The 28,000-nt window shown below is 56.6% G+C and overlaps 1 protein-coding gene across 1 annotated transcript; it reads right to left on the reverse strand.

Moving 5' to 3' along the window:
• TMEM72 (transmembrane protein 72) lies at nucleotides 1-27,970 on the reverse strand (the record flags this gene model as incomplete). Its single annotated transcript, XM_079792915.1, has 5 exons — nucleotides 27,869-27,970; nucleotides 7,727-7,793; nucleotides 2,658-2,729; nucleotides 1,831-1,970; nucleotides 1-485 (listed from the first exon to the last, which is right to left on the reverse strand). The coding sequence occupies exons 1-5, from the start codon at nucleotides 27,936-27,938 to the stop codon at nucleotides 1-3; spliced, it is 834 nt and encodes a 277-aa protein (XP_079649041.1). The 5' UTR covers nucleotides 27,939-27,970.
• Nucleotides 27,971-28,000: the final 30 nt, after the last annotated feature.

The raw sequence follows: 28,000 nt of genomic DNA on the forward strand, positions 1-28,000 counted from the left end.
TCAGAAGAGGCTGCTGCCCGAGAGAGAAGACAGGAAGTGTGGAGCCGGCGGGGGAGGGATGATGGGGGTGGTGTCAGAGCTGGCTTCCTCCGGCTCCGGCTCGCTGTCCTCGCTGTCCAGGCCGTCGGCGAGGGCGGGGATGATCCTGACCACACTGTCTTCAAAGTGCACCTGCTTCTTCGTGGCCAGGGGGGCAGCTGGCTCCAGAGTCAGCTCGGTGAGGGCCTCGGGGCGCTGGGGGGCGCTGGGCTTCCTGGGCCCCTTCAGGATGCGCCTCATGTGGGTGAGGAGGGAGCCGGGCCCCTGCTTGAGGGCTCCGTGGAAGGTGTAGGTTTGCTCAGTGTCCCCAGAGCCGGTGGTGCTCCTGGCACTGCTGGAGGGGTCCGTGTACTGCTCCTGGGCGGCCAGCCCCGCGGGCGCAGCTCTGCTCTTCTTCCGCTTGCTGAGCAGGAAGTAGGCCAGGCCAGTGAGGACGAGCATGGAGCCTGGGAGAGAGCTGGGCGTCAGGCTGCTGGAAGCGTCCTGGAGAAGAGCCAGAGGCTGCCAAGCCCACCGTTCCCAAAGGCCACGGCGCACACCTGTGTGGCCACGCTCAGGCTGCTGCTCCAGCCCTCACTCCTCACGCCCTCCTCACACACCACAGGAGACCCGGGGGCAGCCTGATGCCGTGCCAGGGCCCCGCCCCTGACCGTGAGCTGGGGGACCCTGTGCCCGAGGCTCCCTTCCTGGTGACAGCCCCCCTGGTGCTGCCTGAACAGCCTCCATCCCCGCACTCAGCCTCTCCTCACTACGGCTATTGGAGCTGGACCTGTGACCCCGCCAATGGGTCTGGGGTCTATGTTGGACACCAGGCCCCACCTGCTGGGACTTCCCATTCCAGAAGCAGGGGGCCGCCTTCACTGTAGCCTCCCCAGGGAACAGAAGCAAGTGCAGACATCTTTGAGTGGGGCCAGCAGACATCGCCCCTTCCTGGCACCTCCCAAGGCCTCCAGGCAGAGGACCCTCCGGCCCCGGCTGGGACCTGCTGCTCTGGCTTCCCTGCTGGGGCTCCTGCCCTGTGCAGAGGAAGAGGGGACCCAGGCCTGCCTCCGGGGCCAGAGCCTCCTGGGCCTCCCTCGCTTTCCGGGAGGCCGTGGCTTGCTCTAGCGCTGCAGGGCTGTGTCCTGCTCAGTCGTCCACGGGGGCGGGGGAGGGGGTGGGAGTGGGGGTGGGGGGAGGGGAGGGGATGGCCCTGGGACTATGACAGGGACTGCAGGAAGGAAAGGAGGCTCTGCCTTCAGTCCTGTCTCCCTGCGCGGTTTGCTTTCTGGATTTTAGGTGGGTCACGAGGAGGGTGTTAGCAGAAAAGCCATGAACAGAACCCGGGAGGTGGGAGCACAGAGTCCTGCCTCCCGGCCAGGAGCCGCTGGCTCAGGGCCTGAGGAGCAGGATGTGCTGCGGCTTGTGAGGTCTTGGGTCCCTTCCTGCCTTGCTCCCGCCTCAGGCCGAGAGTGTGGCGCTGAGTCAGGACACTGGGAGACGGGATGGGTCTGGGCGGAGAAACGACCGTCACCCTCTGAAAGCTCAGTCCACACACAGGCGTCGGCAGAAAGGCACGTCCTTTGGGGTGCAGCCTCTGCACACCTACACGGAAGATGCACTTCCGGCACATGCCTGCCGCTGAAGCAGCGCGGAGGGTCTGACAGGTCCTCCTCCCCACGGCCTGAGCCAGAGAGCGGTGGGCTCAGGGCCCTGCCGCCACGTCACCGTAGGCTGAGTGAGGAGGACCCAGCCCTCGTGCTCAGAGCCTCCCTGAGCGGCGGCCTGCCTCCACTCGCCCTGGAGTCCTACCTGGGATGGTCACGTGCCAGACCAGCACGGGGTGGAGGAAGCAGGCCACGGACAGCAGCAGGTAGGCCAGGAACTTCTGGAAGCAGCCCAGCCAGCGGGCCTTCTCCCTTGCTCTGGCGGCCAGGGACCCTGGCTGACACCTGGGAGGAAGGAGTCCGGATGAGCAGGGAGCAGGCAGCAACTCGGGAAAGCCCAGCAACTCATGAGGCTGTGGGAGGCTCTGCCGAGGCCATGTTCTCCGCAGGCACCCCGGTGGGAGTCCTCAGTTAGGGGTCTTGCTGTGCCCCTTGCCCCCAGAGGCCCTGCAAAGGCAGGAGAAAGGGAGCAGGAGCCTCAGGGGCCCACTGGGGCCCACAGCAAAGTGGAGCAGGCGTGCAGTGTGGGACACGGGCGGGAGGTTGTGCAGATCATGCCCTGCACAAGGGGCCTGGCTGCTTAGGGTCTTGCCTGGGTGTACGATGACGGGCCCAGAGTCCACACCCGCCTGATTCCGTCAGGGCTGCTGCCGCCAGGTTCAAAGGAGGAAGGCCTTGCCCTTAAGCCCAGCTCCTTCCCCTCTGCACTGACTTGGAGCAGGGATCTGCACGTCTCATCCGGCCAGGCTGGCCCGGGAGCAGCGGCACTGAAGGATGGTGTGTTGGCCCAGACATGGCCTCTTCCACACCACTGCCATGGCTCTTTGGTTCCCCCTGGTGGTCATTCTTTTGTGCCCAGGTCCTAGTTGGGGTGGAGCCCTCCAGAATTGGTAAAATGGCCCTCAAGCCTAGGGCTCCTCCCTCACCGGCCCCAGAAGTTGCGAGGATCCCTGGGCCGTGGGAGCTACTCACTGGAAGCAGATGGCCAGCAGCTGAGCCACGAAGTAGGCCCCTTCGCACACGGCGACGGCGGCTCCTGTGAACCTGCGTGGAGACAGGTGAGGGGGTGGGCCTCCTCCGCTCTCCCTTCCCCTTCCTGCGGGTCGTCTTCTCGCTGCACCTTGGCCTCCTGACCAGAAGCTTCTCAACCTGATCCTGTCACCCAGCCAGCGTCCCCCAGGCGGGTCTTGATGCCAGGGCCTGCACGAGGTTGGGCTGTGGTGGTGGAGGGGTTGGGGCCTGGGCCCACAGATGGGTGAGGAGGGAGCTGCAGGCCAGCAGGAAGGCCACCCCTGAGCGGACACTGGCAGATGTTCTCCCTACTGTCACCAGGACGGACACCTACTGCCTGACTGAGGGGCTTAAATCTGGACCCATTCCTGAGCCCTTTTCTTCTCCCGCTTTTCTCATCATGCAAACGGTCACCAGGACGGGCTGATTGTGTCCTGAAATCATCTCAGACTCCGTCCCGTTCTCTCTGGCCTCACCCGGATAGCCTGAGTTTGGGCCTTGCCCACAGACACCTGCACCACTTCCCCCTTTTGGTCTCCCCACTGCCTGGCCCTCACCGCCTGTACCTGCTCCTCCATGTGGTCACACCAGCTGCCCCAAGGGCTCCTTCTGACACCTGAATCTGATCATACTCTTCCCAGTCTAGAATTCTTTAAATCCTCCCGCTCCAGTTGTCCGGAGACCCTCCAGTCAGAATTTCCTGCGAATATGTAAAATCATCGTCCCTGGGCCAGGCATCACGATCTTTGGGAATGGGACTCACATTTCTTATTGGAGAGTCTCACTGGCCAATAGGATTGAACTTCCTTAGCACACCTTTGAAAGCCCTTCCACATTTCTCTGACTACACGGGAAGCTGCCAGGGGCCACAGGGCCTTTGCACAGGCCAGCCCCTCTTGCAAGGACTCTTCCTTTCTCCCCCTGTCTGTCTGGTGGCCTCTAATTCTTCCATGCAGCCCGGCCCACTCTGGGAAAGGCTTAGTGTTAAGTGTTCCGTGGACTTGCATTGGAGGGAATGGATGAGTGAGAGGAGATGCTGCCTTACAGGGCAGGGAGCTCGGGGTCAGGGTTTCCTTGGGGTCCTGGGCCTTGCTTCTGATCAGCTGAGTGACCATAGGCAAGAGGCTTGACCTCTCTGAGCCTCAGTTTTCTCAGCTGTAAACTGAGAGTAAGTATTGTGCTCCAACAATAAATTGTTACAAGGACTAAATGAGTTGCTCTTTGTAAAGCGCTTGGAATGTGCACGGCACATAGTGCTTATTATACATATACGGGGTGGGCAAAAGTAGGTTTACAGTTGTGCATATTGAAAAATACAAATTAATAACTAATAACAGAAGAATAAGCTGTGTTTTGCATATTCCCAACTGTAAACCTATCTTTGCCCACTCTTGTATGTATTAGTCACTATCATTGCTCGCTCTCTCTCTCTCTCTCTCTCTCTCTCTCTCTCTCTCTCTCACTGTGACCATCTAATACCTAACGTCTACTTTCTCCCACTGACACCCAAACTCTTCCTCCTCAGCGTTTAAGTGGCAATGCCCTTCCGCCGGCGGTGCGGCCGCTGTTTGTGGGTGAGAGTGGGGGCGGCAGTGAGAGGCCTCGTGGGAAGGAGGAAGATGGGCGAGGAAGCAAGTAGAGCGAGGGGAAGTGGAAAGAACAATGTCAGGTCAGTTCCTGTCAGTGCCTGCCCTTGACCATGGCCCCGCTTGGTCTGAGGACACAGAGATGGCAGATCCACGGGCCAGGTGTGCGCTGCCCTCGATGAACGCGCCGAGTGTGAGGGACCACAGTGGCAGGAGCTCCAGATCTGTGTGGGGAGATTGCGTGTGCGGGAAGGATGGGAGGAGGGAAGGGTGAAAGAGGGAGGCGGGCATTTGGGTGGCCCCTGAAGAACCAGTGGGCACAGTGCAGGGTGGGCAGGGTGGGCTGGGTGCTAATCCCTCGGGGAGGAGAGCAGGGCATGGGTGGGGAACATCAACGAGTTCGCGGTGAGGGGCGGGGGACCCGAGGCTCAAAAGAACTCCTTGTAGGACTGGACCACAGGGTGACCAGGTGGGCACAGCATCCCCTTAAGACAGGCAGAGCAGCCAGGGAGAGGCAGGGCTGGGCAGGCCACAGGCAGCATGAACTGGCCACGGACGGGACCTGCTAGAGCAGTGGTCGGCAAACTCATTAGTCAACAGAGCCAAATATCAATAGTACAATGATTGAAATTTCTTTTGAGAGCCCAATATTTTAAACTTAAACTTTTCCTAATGCCACTTCAAAATAGACTTGCCCAGGCCGTGGTATTTTGTGGAAGAGCCACACTCAAGGGGCAAAGAGCCACATGTGGCTTGCGAGCCACAGTTTGCCGACCCCAGTTCCTACCCAAATTAATGTCTGTGGGTGAACTAGGCAGCCACAGAGAGGAGGAAGCCAGGCCTGCTCTGGATTCCAGGGAGACCGTGCACAGCGGCTGGGACACTCGGTGAGACCCGGGGGACCTTCGGAGCAGGAGGTCACTCCCAGCCGGTGGGGGTCTGGCATGGGCAGGGGGCTCAGGGCCGGATGCCAGGGAGGAACCTGGGACTCAGGTGAAGTGGGTGGAAAGGCACCCTGGGTACCTGACAGGACGAGCCAAGGCTCAGAGGGGAGGTGGGTGAGTGTGGGGAAGAGCCGCTTGGGTGGTAAACGGAGTGACTAGAAATAAGGTGGAGGTCAGGGATGACAGAGAGCGTGGCCTGGAGGCTGTGGCAGCAATGAAAGTCGCCAAAGGGAACCGTGTGTCCAGGCGGCTGACACTGTGGCAGTGTGGACATGCCCTGCGGGGTCGGGGCCTGGCTGGGAGATGGTGGATGGACCCACCTTTGCCCACCCCATAGCACACCGGAGAGCTTGTCTGAGGCAGGGGGGCAGGGGGGCTCCTTAGGGTGCCGACGAGGCCACGTGCTGAGTGTGGACGTGGAGGGGAGAGTGGGGGCAGAGGAGGCATCCTGCTGACCCCACAGGCATGCGGGGCTCCCCTCGGGAGGGGCTGCCGAGAGCTGGTGGTCAGAGCTGCAGGGGTGCCAGGCTTCCTCCCCCTCGGGGACTCCCTGCACAGTGCTCTCCCCCTGCCAGAGGCACTTGCAGAGACAGCGGGCAGAGAAGAAAGAACAAAGGCTGCTCAGTGGCTTGGTGATGTGGCCGAGCTGCTCACTCCCACTGAATTTCTCCTCTGCAAAACCAGGACACTGGTTGCTTCGCCAGGGCTGTCTGAGCTAAAGGACACAGTGTACGGAAAACCTTTAACGGCTTGGCAGGAAGATGGCGCAAGTTTATGGTCCTCTGAGATTCCCCTTTCTCTAACACAAGAGCTCGGTTAATGTGTGCTCCCTAAGAAACTCTGGAAGAGATGGATGGGGGGATAGGGGGCCATGTGAATAGACGGATGGATGAATGTGGATGGTAGATGGTGGGTGGGTGGATGAATGGATGGCTGGGTGGGTGGATGAATGGGTGGATGGGTGGGTGGGTGGATGAATGGATGGCTGGGAGGGTGGTGGATGGGTGGGTGGGTGGATGGCTGAGTGGGTGGGTGGATGGCTGAGTGGGTGGGGTGTGGATGGATGGATGGCTGGGTGGGTGGGTGGATGGATGGATGGCTGGGTGGGTGGATGGATGGATGGCTGGCTGGGTGGGTGAGTGGATGGATGGCTGGGTGGGTGGATGGATGGATGGCTGGCTGGCTGGGTGGGTGAGTGGATGGATGGATGGCTGGGAGGGTGGGTGGATGGATGGCTGGGTGGGTGGATGGGTGGATGGCTGGGTGGGTGGGTGGATGGATGGCTGGGTGGGTGGATGGCTGAGAGGGTGGGTGGGTGGGTGGATGAGTGGATGGCTGGGTGGGTGGGTGGGTGGATGGCTGGGTGGATGGGTGGATGGCTGGATGGGTGGATGGGTGGGTGGGTGGGTGGATGAATGGATGGCTGGGAGGGTGGTGGATGGGTGGGTGGGTGGATGGCTGAGTGGGTGGGTGGATGGCTGAGTGGGTGGGGTGTGGATGGATGGATGGCTGGGTGGGTGGGTGGATGGATGGATGGATGGCTGGGTGGGTGGATGGATGGATGGCTGGCTGGGTGGGTGAGTGGATGGATGGATGGCTGGGAGGGTGGGTGGATGGATGGATGGCTGGGAGGGTGGGTGGTTGAATGAATGGCTGGGAGGGTGGGTGGGTAGGTGGATGGGTGGATGGCTGGGTGGGTGGGTGGGTGGATGGCTGGGAGGGTGGGTGGGTAGGTGGATGGGTGGATGGCTGGCTGGGTGGGTGGGTGGATGGATGGATGGCTGGGTGGGTAGATGGATGAATGGATGGCTGGGTGGGTGGGTGGATGGCTGGGTGGGTGGGTGGGTGGATGGCTGAGAGGGTGGGTGGGTGGGTGGATGAGTGGATGGGTGGGTGGTTGGGTGGGTGGATGGATGGGTGGATGGGTGGATGGGTGGATGGCTGGGTGGGTGGGTGGATGGATGGGTGGATGGGTGGGTGGGTGGGTGGATGAATGGATGGCTGGGAGGGTGGTGGATGGGTGGGTGGGTGGATGGCTGAGTGGGTAGGTGGATGGCTGAGTGGGTGGGGTGTGGATGGGAGGATGGCTGGGTGGGTGGGTGGGTGGATGGGTGGGTGGGTGGGTGGATGAATGGATGGGTGGGTCGATGGATGGCTGAGTGGGTGGGTGGATGGATGGCTGGGTGGGTGGGTGGATGGATGGATGGCTGAGTGGGTGGGTGGATGGCTGAGTGGGTGGGTGGATGGCTGAGTGGGTGGGTGGATGGCTGGATGGCTGAGTGGGGGCGTGGATGGCTGAGTGGGGGGGGCGTGGATGGGAGGATGATTGGTTGGTTTATGGGATGGTTTGATTACAGCCCTTTCCAAAGCAGAGGATGCTCTAAGGTGCCCTCTAGCCCTTCCTCCTCTGGGACAGAATGGACGTAGCAGGAGAGGTGGGGCTGCTCCGCGTTACCCGAGGAGAAAGCAGAACTCGCCCGGGAGAGCAGTGCATACTCACAGTAGGTAGAACGCCAGGCTCTTGAAGTGCCCCTGGAGGAAGGTCTCGGTGCCCACGCCGATCAGCACTGAGAGGGAAGAGGAGGGGACAGTGGCCCAGGTGCTCCCGCCACAGCCCTGCGCTGAGCGGGCGTGTGGCCAGGAGCCAGCCTGTCCCTGGGACTGAGAGCCGGGAGGCTCTTCCCATGCGGCACAGAGACGGGCGGCTGGGAGGATGGAGAGAGCAGGAGCCTCCTGACTCGTCTCGGAAACCAGGGTGGCTCCAGGCAGGGCCCCAAAGGTGTTCAGTGCAGTCTCCCCTGAGCACAGACGCCACCCACCTGAGTGCCCCAGGGACAGCCACGACGCCAGGACACCTCCGCCCTGCTGCCGCTGTCCTGCACGTGTCCCGGCTCCAAGGGCCCTGGCCGCCCGCAGGCCCATGCTGGGGTGCTGTGTCTGGGCGTCAGTGCGTGGCCGGGGGGACCCGCCTGCTCTTGCTGTCCCGTGGCCTGTTACACTTGCTGGTTTGGCAGCTGCCTCACACTGACGGCTCTGGCCCCAGGGCCCATCAAGCCCTGACACAGAGGCCGCTCAGCCCCGTCTCCCTCTTGCCCTTTCGTGGCAGTTGGTACTCGAACACTTAACCTCCCTTTCCCAGCATGCACTTTGCCTTGGAGCCACCTTTGCAGACTCGCTGGCTCACCATCATCTCCTCCCGGGACTCCCTGCTCTAACAGCTTCACTGCCCCAGCCGCGCTCTGACCCCATCCACTCGCTGATGGAAGCAGGTCACAGGCGCACGCAGATGTCCCAGGCCTGCAGGACCGTGGTGGCCCCGGGTCAGACCTCTTTCTGGAACTAATTGATCATACTCCTTGCACCTGCATGTCCCTCTGGGCTCAGGTGACATACCCCGGTGTTTCCACTGTGGTGTTTGCCACCCTGTCCTCCCCCTCTTCTGAAACTCAAAGATGGCAGTTTGGGTTGTCAACATGGGCTGAATGGCTCATGTCTGCTGCGCACGGGCGGGCTGCTTCCTGGGCCTGAGGCCTCCCCTCGCGCCGGGCGGAGATGCTGTGTACGCTTCCGCCCCTGGGTGGCCCCAGCCCTTTGTCTGGGCAGAAGGGCTGCCTCCTGAAATGCAGTGTGGAGCCCCTCGCTTAGGCCGCCAGCACCCCCACCCTCACTTCTGGGGGAGGTGGAAGTGCTGCAGGGAGCCGGGAGGGGGTGCCTTGACCTAGGAGGGGAGCGGAGGGGAGGCACCCAGCCACCCAGGTTGTCTCGCTGATGGAGCCCCGTGCTCCAGAGCGGCAGGGACAGCGTCTCTGTCCTCTGCAGGATCAGCCCAGGTGAGGAGCTGGGGATGAGTGTCAGCACCACCTGCAGAGCACTCACTGGTTTACACACGATGGTCACACATGTCCCGACTCCTCATAGCATCCCTGTGACACAGTGAGCTCTGCACGCCCCATTTTGCAGGGAGGAAAACGAGGCTGGTGTTGTGCTCACAGGACACACACGTGCCAGAATGTGAAGGAGCAAACGAGAGGTTTCTGGCTGCAGGTGGTGAGCAGTTTCCTGGTTTCCACAGCCTACCAGTGTATGTGGAGTGTGTGTGCACGTGCACATGTGTTGTGTGTGGTATGCAGATGTGTTGGCGTGTGTGTTGTTTGTATGTGTGTTGTATGTGATATGTGTATTTTATGTGTTGTGCATGTATGTGGTATGTGCTATGTGAGTGTTAGACTATGGTATGCATGTATGATATGTATGTGTGTTGGTATGTTTTGTATGTGGTAGGTATGTGTGTGTGCTGTGTGTGGTATGTGTGTATGTGGGTATGTGTGTGATGTGTGTGGTATGTGTGTGTTAGAGTGTGGTATGTGTGTGTAGTGTGTGTTGTATGTGACATGTGTATTTTATGTGTTATGCATGTATGTGGTGCATGTGGTATGTGAGTGTTAGACTATGGTATGTGTGTGTGGTGTGTGTGATATGTATGTGTGTTGGTATGTTTTATATGTGGTGTGTGTGTGTGCACGGTGTGTGTGGTATGTGGTATGTGTGGTGTGTGTGTGATGTGTGTGGTAGGTGTGTGTGTTAGAGTGTGGTATGTGTATATTAGTGTTTGGTATGTGTGTGTGTGTGTTACAGGCAAATGTTCATTTATTTAATTTTCACTGTGTATCCTGCCCTGTTCTCAGCACTTAGCATTTATTAACTAACTAGAGGCCCGGTGCATGAAAACTCATGCATTGGAGGGGGGGGGTCCCTCAGCCCGGCCTGCCCCCTCTCACAGTCCGGGAGCCCTCAGGGGTGGGAGGTGACCCGGCGATCAGGGGAAGGCGACGCCCCCATCACACCTCTGCTGCTGCCCCTGCCGGCAGCACAAGCCTCGGCCGGCCCTGGTTACCTGAGCCTCGGGAAGCCCTGGGCGGCTGGGTAGCCTCCATCTGAGGCTTGCCTGCGCCTCGGGTGTTGACTGGGCAGCTGCCATCTGAGGCTTGCCTGCGCCTTGGGTCAGCCCTGGGTGGCTGGGGGGCTGAGGGGACTGGGGGACTCCGGAGGCAGGCACGCGGAGCTGCACGCCTGCCGCCCCAGCGGGGCTGAGGGGACTGGCGCTGCCATCTTGTGGCTGTGGGTGCCGCCATCTTTGAGGGCGTGGCAGTCAATTAACATATTCCCTCATTGGCTGTGGGTGCCACCATCTTTGTGAGGGCGCGATGGTCAATTAGCATATTCCCTCTTTATTAGCTAGGATTTAATGATCACAACGTTCCATGTGAAAGTAGCATGCCAACCTCATTTTCCAGGAGAGGAAACTGAGGTACAGGGAGTGTAAGCAGCACAAATAAACCAATCGGCCACGGCTGCCTCGGTCAGATCCTGCATTTCAGCCTCACATTTGCGAGTTGATAGCTGAGTCACTCATCTCTCTAGCCTCAGTTTCCTCATGGTCCCTCTGGAATGTAATGATTATGAGGATTTAGTAGGCTAATTGATCCCAAGCACATCACAGTTGCTCAATGAAATAGCTTGTCATTTTATGTGGGGTTTCATTCTGATCAGTTTTGTAGATTTTCATGCGCTTGTGGCAAACGGCCAGCAGATGGCAGGAGAAAGCCTTGGGAACAATCTGGTTCCCTACCTTGCACCATTAGGCCCGCGGAGAGCTATTTTAACCTATTGACTGAAACAAAGGGTCAGTGGTCAAAGGGGCTTTGGAGAAGCACCAGAGGCAGAACGGGTTTGCAATCTAAAAATCAAAGTGGCAACAGAAATAAGAGAGCAGGCTTAGACTCTCAGTTCTAGGTGATGTGACCTTGGTGGAGTAGGTACATGTGACCTTGGAGGAGTAGGTACATGTGAACTTGGTGGAGTGGGTACATCAGACCTTGGTGGAGTGGGTACATCAGACCTGGGTGGAGTGGGTATACGTGACCTTGGTGGAGTGGGTACATGTGACCTTGGTGGAGTGGGTACATGAGACCTGGGTGGAGTGGGTACATGAGACCTGGGTAGAGTGGGTACATGAGACCTTGGTGGAGTGGGTACATGAGACCTTGGTGGAGTGGGTACATGTGATCTGGGTGGAGTGGGTACATGAGACCTGGGTGGAGTGGGTACATGAGACCTGGGTGGAGTGGGTACATGTGACCTTGGTGGCGTGGGTACATGTGACCTGGGTGGAGTGGGTACATGTGACCTGGGTGGAGTGGGTACATGTGACCTTGGTGGAGTAGGTACATGTGACCTGGGTGGAGTGGGTACATGTGACCTTGGTGGCGTGGGTACATGTGACCTTGGTGGAGTGGGTACATGTGACCTTGGTGGAGTGGGTACATGAGACCTTGGTGGCGTGGGTACATGTGACCTTGGTGGCGTGGGTACATGTGACCTGGATGGAGTGGGTACATGAGACCTGGGTGGAGTGGGTACATGAGACCTTGGTGGAGTGGGTACATGTGACCTTGGTGGAGTGGGTACATGAGACCTTGGTGGAGTGGGTACATGTGACCTTGGTGGAGTAGGTACATGTGACCTGGGTGGAGTGGGTACACGTGACTTGGGTGGAGTGGGTACATGTGACCTTGGTGGCGTAGGTACATGTGACCTTGGTGGAGTGAGTACATGAGACCTTGGTGGCGTGGGTACATGTGACCTTGGTGAAGTGAGTACATGAGACCTTGGTGGAGTGGGTACATGAGACCTTGGTGGCGTGGGTACATGAGACCTTGGTGGAGTGGGTACATGAGACCTTGGTGGAGTGGGTACATGTGACCTTGGTGGAGTGGGTACATGAGACCTGGGTGGAGTAGGTACATGTGACCTTGGTGGAGTGGGTACATGAGACCTTGGTGGCGTGGGTACATCAGACCTTGGTGGAGTGAGTACATCAGACCTTGGTGGAGTGGGTACATCAGACCTTGGTGGCGTGGGTACAGGAGACCTTGGTGAAGTGAGTACATGAGACTTGGGTGAAGTGGGTACATCAGACCTTGGTGGAATGGGTACATGAGACCTGGGTGAAGTGGGTGTGTACTAACTGTCTGCGCTGAGTTCCCTCTGAAAGGGGAGAATAAGTTTCACCTCAGAGTTGCTGCTGGGCGTGGGGAGATTGACAAAGCTGAGACGCAGGGCTCTGTGTGTGGTGGGGTCAGGGACCGTGCACACGAGCTCCTTCCTCCCCCTACTCGGCCGGGGCAGCTTTCCCAGCCTCCATTTAGCCCCGTCCAGGGAGGTGGGGTCCCCACCCAGAAGCTCTGCAAGCCCAGCCACAGGGGTGCCCTCTGGCCGGAGGAGGGGCACAGGGTGATGGAGTGAGGAGTGTGGGTTCTAAGGCCAGGGGATCCCTAAGGGAGCCAAAGGTCCTTTGACACTGGGGCCACGGGGTCACCTGCTTTCTGCTTGATCACCCCAGTTCCGGGCTCCCGTGCTCAGAGGCAGACCATGCAGGGCCGAGACAACATCAAGTCCTTCCTGTGTCCCCTGCATCCGCCTCTGCCTGCGGCCTCGACCCGTGATCCCGTTTCTGCCCTAGAGCTACTTGGCTGACTCCTTGGTCTCCTGGCAGCTCTTCCTAGACTGCGCTTCTATCTCCTCTTCTGGGTTTTCCTGTTGGGGTGCGTTGGGGTGAAGCCCAGCGGTGGGCTGGAGTCAGGCATGTGCTCCTCTCCGGGGCATGCTTGGTCCAGGGGGAGACACGTGGTTTGTACAGACTGAAAAAGTACCATGACCCCTTCTGTGAGAGAGGCTCACCTAAGTGCTCAGAGAGCCAGAGAGAGAAGGGCCATTCCTGAAGGTGTTGAACCAAGAAGGACTGGCAGGCAGGCAGGAGACGGACCTGAGCAAGTGGAGGGGCAGCGCCCTGCAAGTGTAACAGCAAGTGATTTCCTCTGGAGCCGGGGCACGGGAGGGGCACGGGCAGTGCCTGTGGGCCGAGGCCAGACTGTGGCTCTTTAAATAGCAGGCTCCACAGGCTGGGCAGGAGGTGGGGGCACGCGGGTGCTGGGAGCAGCTGAGTGCTGTGTTCAGATTGGCATCTCAGAAAGCTCCCTGCCCTCAGGCAGAGGTAGGAGGCTTTGGTGATACCGGCTAAGACTGCCTGGCGGAAGAGAGGTGGTGACGGAGGTCCAGGACCTGCTCCGGGTGCTCCTGGCCTCCCCTCCCCCAGCACACCACCAGCCTCCAGTTCCTTTGCGGGTCTGGCTTGGAGCAAGCTCTGGTCATGGCTCCTGACGCTGTGCTTGGGTGACTGTTCACCTGTCTGCAGGCAGGGCACCTGGGCGAGGGGGGCAGGGGAGAAGGGCATGCCCTGCTGTTGCATGATGGCCCTTTTCTGGGTGGAGGAAGCAGCGGTGTGAGGTGGTCACAGGTGACCACAAGACATTGGGGTTGGAAGCTCTCTGGGCGTGCCAGCCCAGCTGCCCCACAGGGAGGTCCCACCACGTGCTGTAGACTGAAGCAGCCCCTGCACACATCCTGCTACTGTGCACAACGTTCCTCAAGGTGGGGACTGCCAGGCCCTGTTGTTATGAAAAAATCCCAACCAGCGCCCGGGGTGAGCACCTTGGCCCAGCACACTGGCCGTGATGAGCAGAGGGCGACGGGATCAGACCACCTCGCAGGGTTCTGCGGTCCCTGCTGGCAGAGGTCGGGGAAGGACTCTAGAGAGAGCGTGCAGGTGGGGAGGATGTTTCCTGGGGCCCTTCACAAGCATGGGGGTGTCAAGTGAATGAGACCTTGTCACCACGGGCAGTGGGCCATTGCATCGCTCCGTCCAGCTGTGCATACATTTTTGCAATGTCTTCATCATAGAGAGGCAGGAACCTGCCCCTGCACTGCCTCAGCGACCAGCTGGTGCCAAGCTGTGGGTCAGGGTGGTGACCACCCCTCACCCCTCACCCTGGGCATGTTGCAAAGGGCCCGCAGCCTGGGCAGAGCTCTCTGCTGAGTGTCACAAGTGGTCTCAGCCTGAATCTCACCACCAGGCTGTTGCCCCAGTCACCAAGGGTTGCTCTGGTTGATCAAGGCCCAGTGGGGAGTCCACACCCTGCTCACAGCACATCCTCTGAGCCAGGTCCGGGTAAAGTACAGGGTGCAAAGCAAATGCGTGCCCCAGCCTGGGCAGACAGCCCTAGGAAACGGGGACGCCGAAGGTGGGGATAAGCCACAGCCCGAGGAGCAGGAAGAAGGCAGAGGAGACAGGAAGTCCCTGCGGAGGGGACAGGCCAGGTGAGGCCAGGCGGACGGAGCAACGCGAGTTCAGGGCTTGGATCTGTGACGCCGAGACTCTGTGCACAGGTCAGGGGCGGGGCCTGGTCTCTGGGTGCCTCTCTGTGCAGCTTCCAGGCTGAGCAGGTTCGCAGGGTGGCACTGGAGCAGACAGTGCGGCTTCCAGGCCCACACCCTCACCCTCTTTCACCTCGTCCGGCCCTCTAGGGAGCCACGCCGGCTGAGAGAGCTGTGCCCATGGTCTGGGAAAACCCCGCCATGGGCAGTCTGGGTGCAGCCAAGTGCCCTGGGACCACTGCTCCTGCGAGGACTTACTCCACTCCCTAACGCCATCTCCCCGAAGGTCCCCAGGCCTCTCGGGGCTGGGCCGGGTGCCATCTCTCAGGTCAGTGAGCCAGGCGTGATCTCCTGGGAGGACACCCCTGCTGACCCGGCAGGAACGCATCCAGAGAGCTGGAGAGATTATTGCTGGATCTATGACAGACAGTTGCCCCCCACAAACTTAGTCTGTTCCGAGAGGAGATACCCTGACTGTAACGATGTAAGATGGGGTGCTTCGTTACAGCAGATGTTAGATGGGAGCTGGGAACAAACTTCGCAGCTCTTCCCATGGAGAGGTGTAGTGTAACCCCTCCCGCTGGGTGCGGTCTGTCCGATGGAAGGAAGGGTGTACAAGTAAAGTTTGGGGACTTGCATGGCTAATTCGCAAAGAGCTTCTTCTACTGAGACTTCCTAAAATGCTTGTTCTGGGAGAAGCTACCCGCTATGTGGAAGTCTGACGCTCCTGAAGAGCCCCAAGATAACCATGGAGAGAGAGAGAGAGAGAGAGAGAGAGAGAGAGAGAGAGCGCGCCCCAGTTGGTTTGAGTCCTCTCAGCCGGGCATAGGACATGGGAGTGAAGTTCTTGGACATCCAGCCCCAGAAGGTCCAAGTGGAGGAGAACCGCTGACCCGAGCTCGCAGTCAGGACACGGCCATCCCAGCACCCTCCCAGGCCCCGCATCGTGGAGAGATGCCATCCTCACGGTGCCCTGCCTGCGTTCCTTAGCCACAACGTTTGAGCATAAGAGAAGAGTTGCAGTCCTAAGCGGCTAAGTCTTGAGTGGCTTTAGATGTAGCCGCAGATAACCGGAAACGCAGCTAATCCTGTCCTCTGACTACCTGGAGTGGGGCCCAAGGTTCCGTGCCAGCCTGTGGGCTCTGACTCTCAGCAGTGACATCCCCAGCCCCGTGGCCTCTGCACCTCTCACCGGGGCTCCCCCCTCCAGGCTCCCACATCCCGCAGCATCGGTCCCCTGCCCAAATGTGTGCACAGCCTCAGGGTGCAGCCTCCCAGCAACAGGCGGGTGTCCGGCCTGCACTGGGGCCGCGGAGTCCTCTGGTGGTCTCACGCCTGAGGCTTTCCTGGAGGACCCGCGAGGGCCTGCCTTTCCCCAGCAGGGCCCCCCGCAGCTCCGTTTCACAGAGACGCTCAGTTGAAAAAGTGAGGAAAGCAAAAGTGAGATCTCCTGCTACAAGGGAGTTTGTGACCTACGCCCAGTGCCCCCTGGACAGCCACCCCAGGCTGGGTGTGCTTGCTGACCCGTGCTGGGGACAAGCTCTCCTTGTGAGGCACCACTGTTCCCCGTGACACAGATATAGCACCCCAAAACTGTTCTCACTGAGGGCCTGGAGCTTCCTAAGTGCTTTGCAGGGACTAGTCTTCAAAACCAGACACTTCAGAAGCCAGAAATTGGACATCAAGTATAGCCTTAAATTGGGGGTGAAGAGTGGAATGGGTGTGAGAAGATTGGCCGACCTGCCTCCCGAGTGTCCGTCTGCCCAGACTGCAGGGGGCACCTGCTCGCTAAGAGGCCTCAGGACCCATGGGAATGAGGATGGCGCAGTCCTCACTTCGTGGCGTGGACTGAGGAACTGCCCGGTTTTCAGCTGCAGCCAGGGCTGTCTGGACAACAGGGAAGTTATCCAGCGGAGCCGGGACTAGGGTGAGCCGAGCCAGGCACCTGGGCACACATTTAAGTTCTAAATGGAAGGAGGCATTCACCCCCAGGCCGGCTGCAAGCCCTGGCGTCCAGCGCTATACACGGCCCATGGTCTGTGGGCTTCTGGCTACTCATGGAGGTTGGCCTGCACTCTGTCCTGGCTGGGATGTCTGAAACTCACCTATGGGGCTCCAGTTCAGAACAAAATGGGCGACTTTCATCAGTGACCCACCCAACCAGTGACCCTGAGGCCTTGTCCCGAAGTCAGGAGAGCTGACAGTGTGACATGCAGACAGGAGACAAGTGCCATGCTCACCCCAGAACCAGGCTTCATGTAAGAAAGATTTGCCCCCAGAACTGCCTTGATGCGGCTGCACGGTTCTGCCCGCTGTCGGTGGGCGGGGTGCTTTCACAGAGCTGTTTAGGGCCCGTCCTTCTATCCCTCCCTGTTATCTGTCCCTCCGGATCCTGTTATCCCTCATCCCAGTCCAACAGAGACAATTGCCACCCCGTCCCACTGCCCTGCACAGTCCCCAGCGAGGCCCCCTGGCGGTGCCAGCTGGAGCCAGCTCTTCCTCCTCAAGCCCCCGCACCCCACTGCATCCCACCTCGGCCTCCAGCCTCTGTCCCTCCTGTCCGGCTGGGTCCACACCCCCCACAGAGTGTTCTTCTGCGCTGTCTTCCTGCGCTGCGTACGCCGGCTCAGCAGTGGTCAGACTCTGGACGCCGAGGCTGCGGTGCAGCCGGGGCCCGTGGACACCTTCTCAGCACCTTGCGGGCATCCTGGCGCTCAGCTCCAGAGTGTGGGGGCAGAGGTAGGAGGTGCTGAGCTGCAGCGGACAGGAGGGAGGCTCCTCCAACAAGTCATCCTCTCTCACCTGCTTCCTCTTCTGGAAAATGACGAGAATAAAACGTGCGCATTGGCTGTGAGAGTTCGGCCTTAGCATGATGGACGCTCTGCAAATGTAGCCGATGGCCAGGGTATTGTTAGGAGAGGCGGTGTTCCCGTTAGTGCTCTCAGGGGAGAAGAGGGCTTATTTCCACCCTTCCCTCCATCAGTGCACACACTTACAGGACTAAGAGCCCTTCGCTGTGCCCCGATGCTGCTCATTGACTTTCTGGTCTCAGCTTCCTTCTGCAGGCCCGGCTAGGATATAAGTGGTCCAAAGCCCCATCCACCACACATCTCGTTTGGAACACGCTCTGTGTGGGCCAGCGTGTGTGAGGATGGGGCCTGCGTGTGGAGCAGGCTGCCCAGGGCCCAGCTCCCCGGCTTTAGCCTTGTGTTGCCTTTGCCTCAGGACGGACCTTGTGGCTGAAGACGGCTTGTCTGTTCTGACTCCGTTGCTGGGTTGAGTTCTGACGCCTGTCTTGTGTTTGGTGCAGTGTCCTGGTGGCAATGCCGGACACTTCACAGCCGTCACTGGAGGCCACACTAACTGGCCTTTTTGTTGTTGTTTGTTAATCCTTATCCGAGGATATTTTTTCCATTAATTTTTAGAGAGAGTGAAGGGAGGGGGATAGACACAGAGAGAGAAACAGTGATGCGAGAGAGACACACCGATTTGGTTGCCTCTCACACACACCCCAACCAGGTCTGGGGATTGAGCCTGCAAACCAGGCCCTTGACTGGAATTGAACCCAGGACCCTTCAGTCCACGAGCCAATGCTCTAACCATTGACACACACGTGCCAGGGCACTAACCGGCTTTCCATGCCAGGCAGCGATCTGGGCCCGGGCTGCCCGGGTAGCTGCATGAGAATGTCGTTGTCGCTGCTGCCGAGGGCAGCCTTGTAACTCCCACATCTTAGTGACGGCTCCTCTTCCTCAGGGAGGGGCTGTCTCCTGCTGGTCTTCGGCCTGTAAGGACCCCTTAGGAGCGGATGCGCTGGGTTGATGTCGATGGCTGGAGCGGGCTTCGGGTCAGAAGAGGGCACAGCTGGTTGCAGAGGTGAAAGCTAGCTTTCCACTACTGCTAAGAACGTGGGGGTATTGGAACTAGTTGCTAAGAAGCCGCTGAGACAGAAGGTAGTGGTTGCAGGCTTCTAACTCAGGAGAAGTTCTGGCAGATTCTAACACGGCAGGGACATTGACCTGGATACGGAGAGCTGTTCAGCGGACACCTACGAGGCAGGGTTCAGAGGCATGCGATGAAAGGCCAAGGTTTTACAGGAGAAAGTTTCCGATATTCAGTTAGAAGAGATTTTAGAGCACAGCGTGGCACTCAGTACCCAATCACTCTCACAAGTCTGTTTAGGTAGAATGCCCCAAGGCAGGAGTCCACTCATGCTCTGCTGGATTCTTCAAACATGAGCCACAGACTGAAGCTGACCAGCCAAGAGGCCGATTTGGCCTGTGCAAAGCCCCTGTGAGAATTGCTGTGATGCCCCCACCTTCACCCCTCTCGGCATCCACACTTTGACAAGTGACTTTGCGGTGAAGTCTGTTTCCCTGACCCTTGCATCTGGACTCAGCAACGTGGCCTGTTTTGGGCACCATGCAAGCACAGGCGTGAAATGGGCTCGTACACTTGCATGTTTTCTCCTGCGCATGCCAGAGCCAGCCTGCTGGAGCAGCAGGGACACAGAGAGCAGAGTGACCCATTTCATCCCAGCCATGGCCAGTCTAGATGAGTCAACAGCCCCAGCAAGGGAAGCACACCCAGCGACATTAGCAGGGCTGCCCAGCCTGCTTGCCCAGATGTGTGAATAACAAAAGCTTGTTGCTCTATCCCATTGAGGGTTTCTGGATGTTATACAACATTATTTTGGCAATAGATAACAGGCACATCCACTTTTAGAAACAGTTTTATTGAAGTACTAGAGGCCCGGTGCACAAAATTTGTGCACTGGAGGGGGGGGTGTCCCTCAGCCCAGCCTGCACCCTCTCCAATCTGGGACATCTCACATCCCTCTCACAATCTGGGACTGCTGGCTCCCACCCGCTTGCCTGCCTGCCTGCCTTATTGCCCCTCACCGCTTCTGCCTGCCAGCCTAATCACTCCCAAACCACGCCCCTGCCAACCTGATCAATGCCTAACTGCTTCCATGCTGGCCTGATTGCCCCCAACTGTCCTCCCCTGCTGGCCTGATAGCCCCCAACTGCCCTCCCCTGCTGGCCTGATAGCCCACAACTGCCCTCCCCTGCTGGCCATCTTGTGGCGGACATCTTGCGACCACATGGGGGCAGCCATCTTGTGCAAGGTCGTGATGGTCAATTTGCATATCACCTCTTTATTATATAGGATAATTGATATATTACAACTGCACTTATTTAGAATGTTCAGTTTGATAAGTATTGACATGTGTATATACCCAGAAACCATCACTACAATCAAGATAATGAATATATCTCTCCTCATATCCTTGTAAACCTACCATCCTACCCATCCATCCACTCTCAACAACCACTAATCTACGTTCTGTTACTAGAGATTAGTTTTCATTTTCTAAAAATGTATTTAAATGGTACTCTTTTTCATCTGTTTACTTTCATTCAGGATGATTATTGAGATTCATCCATGTTGTAGCATGTGCTTTTTCTTTTTTAAAAAAAATATTTTAATTAATTTTTAGAGAGAGTGGAAGGGAGAGGGAGAGAGTGAAACAGCGGTTGGCTACCTCTTGCACACCCAGTACAGGGGATCAAGCCCACAACCGAGGAATGTGCCCTGACCAAAATCCAACCAGCAACCTTTTGGTGCCTGGGACAATGCCCAGCTGGCCACACCTGCCAGGGCAGCATGCGCTCTTCTGTTGCTGAGTAGTATGGATAGAATCTATCTGTTGCTGGGGACTTGGATTGTTTCTAGTTTTGGCTACTACAAAAAAGATGCTATGAACACTCATCTATAACATTTTCATGAACATATGCTTTCCTGTTCCTTGGGTAAGTACCTAGGAGTGGGTCATTTTTAAGAAACTGCCAAACCATTTCCAAAGTGAGTGTACCATTTTACATCTCCGTCAGTGGTGTTTGAGAGTTCCACATCCTTGCCAACACTTCAGCACGTGGCATGGTGAGTCTTTCAGCCATCCTAAAGGCAGGTAGTCGTACCTCATGGTAGTTTTGGTGTGCATTTCCCTAGTGACTAATGATATGGAACATTTTTTCATGTGCTTTTTGCTATCACATCTCTTTGTTAATTTGTTTTAAAATTATATTTTGAAAAGTAAAGTGTTAAATTTTGATGGTGTGCAATTTATTAATTTGTTCTATGGATTGAAATTTGGTATTGTATCTAAGAAATCTCTGCCTAATTCATTACTGAAGTTTAACCTATTTTCTAGGAATTTCATAGTTGTAGGTTTTACATTTAGGACCATAATCTATTTTGAGTCTTTTTTTTTGGTATATGGTACAAAATATAGACAATTTTTAAAAATTAATGAATATTCAATTGTTAGTGAGTTAAAAAGTTAAAAGTTATTCTTTCTACACTAAATTATGTTCATACTTAAGTCAAAATTCTGTTGTACATATATAGCTAGTTCTATTTCTGAATGCTATTGTGTTCCATTAATCAATATTTCTTCTTTGTGTCAAACCTGCACTGTCTTGATTTCTGTAGCTTTATAAGTCTTAAAATCAGGTAGTGTTAAATTTCTCATTTTGCTCTTTGTGTACAAAGTTGCTTTGGTTATATTAGGACCTTTGCATTTCCAGGTAAATTTTAGAAACAGGCTATCTACTCTTAGGAAACACACACGCGCACGCGCGCACACACACACACACACACCCCAAACCTGCTAGGATTTTGGCTGGGATTGCAGTTAGTCTATAGAACAATTTTAGGGAGAACTGACATCTTAATGATGCTGAGTCTTCCCACCCATGAACAAAATATATCTCTCATATTCTTAGGTCTTCTTTACTGTCCCTCAGCAATATTTTTTAGTTTCCAATGTATAAATTTTTGTCAGATCTATCCTATAGTATTTCATAGTTTGATGCTATCATTTTTACATATTTTTATTTGATTTGCTAAAATGTGGTTAAGAATTTTTACATCTGTGTTGATGGGGGATGTTAACCTGTAGCTTTCTTGAGACGTCTTTGTCTAGTATTAAAGTAATACCAGTTTTATAAGATGAGTTGAGACGTATTCCCATCTTTTCAAATTTCTGGAAGGGTTGTGTAGAATGTGACTATTTCTTCCTTTAATGCTGTAGAATTCACCTGTGAAGCCACCTGGGCTGCTACACCAGTTTCTGGTGATGACGTTGTTCACATGGAGGACTCTTGCAGGATTCACAGATACTATTGAGGCTCTGGCCTCCAGCACAGAGCGGCATCTCCCTTGTAAGAACCCATGGGGGAAAATTTCTTCTAGGTCTTGACTTCATGTCAAGGTATTTGTCCAAGAAATTTGATTCTTATTCTATCTTGCATTTAAAGAGAACACATCTGATCATTCTTCCACATGGCAGCTTTCCAGGTGCCCGAAAACAATGGTGATGCCTCCAGGTGTTTTCTGCCCCTGCCACACATGCCATGTTTCTTTCTCTGGCCATTACCTGGCCCATGGAAAGCTAGGAAGGCTCAGGGGGAAGCCCTAAGAGAGCTCCTTCGTACCAGCATCAGCCACTTATGTATGACTACGTTTTTTTTCGGATAATAACCCCTATTCAGATGGTTGCATAGACTAAGGACAAGCTTAAAAGAACTGCCATCCTATGGAAAATAAAACAAGGCTACCATCTTCCTTCTGGTTGGATCACCATGAGGGGATCGAGTGTACAGTGATGGAAACTTGACTTTGGGTAGTGGGCACACAGTGCAATATACAGATGATATATCATAGAATTGTATACTTGAAACCTACCCAATGTCACCCCAATAAATTTATAATAATAAAAAATAACCAAGCCCTGCCAGTGTGGCTCAGTTGGTTAGGCATCCTCCCGTGCACCAAGCGGTTGCTGGTTTGACTCTCAGTTGGGGCACATGTCAGGTTGCAGGCTCCATCCCCAGGGGAGGGGGGGGGGGCTGCAGGAGGCAACTGATTGATGTTGAGCTCTCACATTGATGTTTCTCTCTCCATCCTCCTCTCCCTTCCTCTCTCTCTAAAAATCAATTAATATATATATGTGAAATAACCAAGTTCTTGTGGGCTGATCTTAATAACCCAAGCTCAAAATGTGAAGGGAAATGTTAGTCAGTGTAAGATCTCTCACAGTCTAGCCCCTTTCTCCCTCTCCAGGTTCAAGGGTCATATGTTGCCTTGTTCTTTTCCTCTGATCTCCCTTTTCCCCCATACTGCAGGAAGAGCCCATCACTCATGCTGCACAGCTCCTGTGTTCTGCAAATGCCTATAAAATGAACCAGCACTGTTAACCAGCACTGCATGAGAATCCATGTGCCAGGCATTTCCCTGGTTTAGTCATTGTTTCATCGAATGCTCACAACCCCAAAGGGTAGATGCATTTGTTATCCCCATTTCATAGATGAGAAAACTGATTTTTTAAGTTGAATTTGTTGGGGTGACATTGGTTAATAAAAATTATACTGGCTTCAGGTATACAATTCTATAATACATTATCTGCATGTTGTATCATGTGTTCAAGTCTCCTTCCACCGCCATTAATGTGCTGGGTAACATGCCTGGAGGCACACACCTAGTCAGTGGTAGAGAAGGACATGCTTCACCCTCCCAAACCCTGGGCTGCAGTGCTTGGTGCCAGGACATGTGCTTTTTAGCTTGTCTCCTCGGTCACCATATGCTTCTCTAGAGGGAAGTTGTGCCATTCTGTATGTCTTCATGGCACAGGGTGGGAGTTCTGCAAATGTTTGCTGAGTAAATGAATCTTAAGTGGAGTTCTAGGTTTCTTGTTCTAAATCTAAGAAAAAGGGCACAAGGATAATGAAATAAGGAAAGAAATGCTTGAGCCAAATCACATTATCTTTCAGGTGGAGCAGAGGTAGGGAAATTTCATTTACTTGTTGAAACAATCAGATTGGGGGAAAAACCAGCCAACATCCGCTTGGAGGATCTGAAAACAATGTGGTTAACAAACCCACCTGTGGATATGTTGGGGTGCAGGAAGCTTCCTTCTGTGGCAGGAAGTGGTCGCGGGGATAAGGTTTCAGAAGGGTGGAAATTAGCATGGAGAGCCCGGGATGGCTGCCTCAGAAGCATTAGTTTGTTTCTGAAGGCTTTGAAAAGGGCTGAGGTCAAACTGTGCATTTGCGGTGCCCTTTAAAAAATAATGAGAACATCTGGGTTTAAGTGCTTCTTGCGTCCTCGTCTACATTAATAAGTCACCATTTCAAATGGAGTGTGGCAGGAGTGCGCTGCTGAAAGTCTGGCTCTGCCCTTGGTGTGGAGGAGAGGTTAATGGGTCAAACCCTAGAATAAAACAAACCCCTAAGCGATCCCGGGTTGGCCGTCATGGACGCAGGCGGGGCGTCAGCGAGATGATGACTTTATAGCACGGTGTCGTCAAGCAGGCTGGGCCGTCCTGGGAAGGGCCCGCTCTGACAGTCCCCTCTGGAAAGCTGTGCAGATCTGGCTGAGGTCCAGGAGCGGGTCCGAGAGGGGTCAAAGCAGGTACCCATCCAGAGGGCATGAGCGGCCGTGTCAGACATCAGTGTCTTTACGTGTCGGAAGTGTTGGTCGTTCCTGACTATACGCCACGGTAACTGTCCACACTCGCCATGACCCACCTGCCTGACAGGGCTGACTGGGGTGGGGGCGCCAGGTAGATGGTGGTGGCTTTAGTCATGCCTCCTTGGTACCCTCTGTGTGTTTTGCATCCTGCATCCTGGGACACCACGATATGGAAAGACTGAGGTGCAGGGCTGACTAAGAGTGGGGCCTCGGGAGTGGACCACCGCCCATTCACATCTTGCCGCCCTGCTTTCTGGCTGTGAGGACCGGAGCAAACGGCTCTCTTGCACTAGGCCTCAGTTTCCCCCTGCGCAGAATGAGGAGGAGGATGAGCATGACGGTGCTCCAAAGGGTAGTTATGAGGATAAAACGAGGCACCACATTTAAAACATGCAGCAGAGTCCGGCTCACAGCAAAGACTCACATAGTAATGCCCATTGACAGCTATGACTCCCAGAGCCGAGGCTGGAAGAGGAAAACCTGCCCTTGAGTGCTGGCAGCCAGGAGCCTCAGGCCCAAGCCCTTTGCTCTGAGGAGTGTTAGGCGGCCTCACCGAAGGGCTCAGAGACATTTTCTTGGCAGCTCCTCTTTTGGGGAGACTCATAGGCAAGGACGTGGCTGCTGGAAGATGGCTTTTCCCAGTGACCAGGGCTTAGGGGAATTAGTCTCCCCTCTTTCCTCCACACTCCACTCAAGTCTGGGACCCTCAAGGTGCAACATCTACCCAGCACGGTGAACTCTCCCATCCCGTTTCTGGCAGGGTTGGGGCAGGGCTCAGGAGTGGTGAGGAAATTCATGGGAGTCACCCTTGGAGGTGTGGGGGAAGGGGGGAGGGGAGGATTGCAAAGTTCACAGGGAAACCAATCCCTCCTCCCCAGAGCAGGAACGGGGCCCAGCCCACGCCCAGGCTCGGTTCTCACTTTGTGGGGGAGGAACGCCTCCCATCGCAGTTACAACCCCTCTCCCGGCGCCCTCCTGCCGGTTGGTCTGCAGTGAGAACTCCACACGGTAAGGGCCCTGGGTCTCTTCCAGGCGCACCCAGCGGGCCGGCTCTGGGGCAGCAGGCAGACGTGGGCATCTGCGCAGGGAGGGCGAGGGCTCCCAGCCTGTGCGCAGGTCCCGTTGGTGTGCTTCCCTGGGTGGCTGCTGAGGCCACATGTCCATAACCGGCACCGAGAGGTCACACATGGACACACACACACACACACACACACACACACACCCTTCCCCGCCAGGGAGGTCACGCAAATGCGTGCAGCCAGCTAAGTGTGAGACTAGTGGGGAGGCGTGGGTTTGTGCTGACCTGGAAACCTTACGATTGATTCAAAGGAAGAGAATTTTCTAATTTTCGAAACACGTCTGGCTGGGCGCCGTCTGCCCATGGCCTGTCTCCTGTTTGGTGTAGCAGGGCTCTGTCTGTGCCCAGTCTGTGGTTGGGGCTGGCCATGGGGCGGGGCAGCATGGCCCGGGGACCACTGGGCGTCTAATGAAGCTTCATCCACTGAGGCCTGGGTGAAGAGGGAGGGTGAGCTCGGCCAGCCCCTGTGCAGCTGTGCAGGGCACGCGGTGGCCAAGCTGCTGGGCCGTGCCATCGGGGGAGACGCCTGGGGCCTGTGTCTTCGGAGCCTCTGACAGTCACGGGTCCTGTCTGCACAGGGGAAGGAGGTCCAGGGGCCAGGCCAGTTGGTAGGTGCTGCCTGGTCCCTGCAGGTGACTGTCTGGATGGCCTTGGGTCGCATGCTTCCCCCAGCTTCTGGGGAACCACACTCCTCCCCACAGTGGGGCCAGGGTCTCCCGAAGTTTCTGCAAACTGACAGCCTCTCTCTCAAGCCTTATTTCCTCTCCAGCAGCAATGCCCCTGTACATGAGGCCTGGACTTCTCAACAGGAATTCCACCAAAAAGGAGGCCAAAGGGAATAAAGAATTTGCAAACCTGATACACTGGAAACAGGCCAGGAGTTCCCCGATCCTGCAAGGAAACTGGAGATACGCCCAAGAGACGAAGCCCTCTCTCTAGCTTCCCGGTCTCCTGCACTTTAGAAAGCCCCAACAAGACGACTGAAAAGCCTGGCCAGTAAAAGGCAGTCCGTGGCCTACTTTCAGCCTGGATCCTTTTCAAAACCAAGCGGGAGGCCTGCCCTCAGCGTTAGCAGCGCCCTCTGTGCGGAGGTGAGGGATGTGGCCAAGGGGAGCAGTGGTGTGCCTGCCGGCTGCAGCCCCTTTCTCTGGCTGAGGTAAGTCGGATTTGAACGGTCTTTAGCTAACCCATTAGGGGAGATACAGATCAAAACAGATTCCTGACCGGAGGCGGGCCGGGCTCCGGGCAGGGCGTGGCGGGACCGTCGCGGTGACACCTGCGAGCGGAAAGGGCTGTGCTTCCGCTCTAGGGAACCAGGCTTAGAGGAGGCAGGCGGAGTCTAGATCAACAGTTGTAGACCAGACCTTGAACCCAGACATGGAAACCTATTTAGGGCTCCCTGCCCCGCCCTGGGTGGGCAGTCAGTCCCGGAGTGCAGGGACAGGTGCCCTGACAGCGTCTGGAGCTGGCTCCCCACCAGCCCATCTACTCGGGTCTCCGCAGAGCGGGTCCAGACCGTCCTGGTGCCTGCGGGGTGGGCTTCCTACCCTGTAAGGCAGAGAGCTCTTTGGCAAGAGTCCTGGCCTTTCCAAAAGCCGAGGGGCCAGGGCTCCAGGCCGGCTGTCCCTCTGACCTGCAATGTGACCTTGGGTAAGGTCACTGCCCCTATTTGAGCTCAGATGTGGGATTAGCTCAAACGGTGGGTTCTGTGCTAACTCAGGGCCTCCATACTGCAGACCCCACTGGCCAGTCTACCAGTGAGGGTCCCCTGAGCTCAGAAGTATGTCATGGCTTCTCCCAAGAGGCTTTGTCCCCAGTCCAGCTATCTGATCAGTTCATGTATTGCTGATCCTTCAAAAACCTGGCCAGCAGGGCCGGTTATCTCCATTGCACAGACCAGAAAGCTCGGTCCCAGAGGGCCCGATGGCTCTCCAAGGTCACATGGTGCAGGTGGGCCGAGGCTGGAAGCATCACTGTTTGAGCCTGAGCTGGGGGACATTTCCCATTCACCGAGATCCATGCACATGATTTGGTCCAGTGATGGAGAAGGACTCGATGAGCTGTGGGCATCTCCTCCTTGTCCCCAGGGACAGTGAGGCCCAGTGCTCAGAGCTCAGAACACTGATGCTCACCTCCCCAACACAGATCCTGGCCCTGTGGGGGGCCTGGGCTGGGGTAGGGTTTGCCCTAGGAAAGTGAGAAGGCGGCACTCAGGGCCGTGGTCCCACTGGTTCTGCTCCATCTGTCCTCCAGGCAAGTCAAACAGCCCTGGGATTAGGCAGGTGAGGGAGAGGAGCCAGCCCAGGAACCACTTCCCTCGAACCCTGCAGAGCATCAAGGAAGCCCGAGGTCTCCATGACCAGCCCTCCAGCTCAGCTGGGAATTCTCTCCCCACGACGGGGGGCTGTGGTATGAATAAAGCCAGCTGTGCTCTGCTAACTCTACAGCGAGGCATCAGCCTTTACACCTTCACCTTCAGCCGCCGCCCCCTCGCAGCAGCCCCGCAGGAGGTGGGGCCGACCCTCCAAGATGAGGAGGCTGAGGGGTCCCAAGTCCCTGGGTTCCCAGTCCCCAGCTGACCCCACTGCACCTGCTGTGCCCTGCAGAGCACTGTTCCTGGGGGTCTTGGGGAGGAAAGTGAAGGGCAGATGTGGTCAGATGCCTCTGCCCATCCCCAGCCAGCTGGCTTCCACCGTTGGGCCAGCCCATCTGCTCTGCCAGCACGCAGAGGACTACAGCAGGGAGGTGGGGTCCTACCTGCAGCCGTGGCGATGCCCAGGAGCCGGCAGGTGTATTCCAGCCCCGTCCAGAACACCTGCAGCTTCATGGTGCTGGGGCAAGGGCAGCGGCCCAGCAGGGCGGGCAGCAGAGGCTCTGGCCCGAGATGCT

This window comes from Cnephaeus nilssonii (assembly GCF_951640355.1).
Source record: "Cnephaeus nilssonii genome assembly, chromosome: 16".
Classification (NCBI taxonomy): domain Eukaryota; kingdom Metazoa; phylum Chordata; class Mammalia; order Chiroptera; family Vespertilionidae; genus Cnephaeus; species Cnephaeus nilssonii.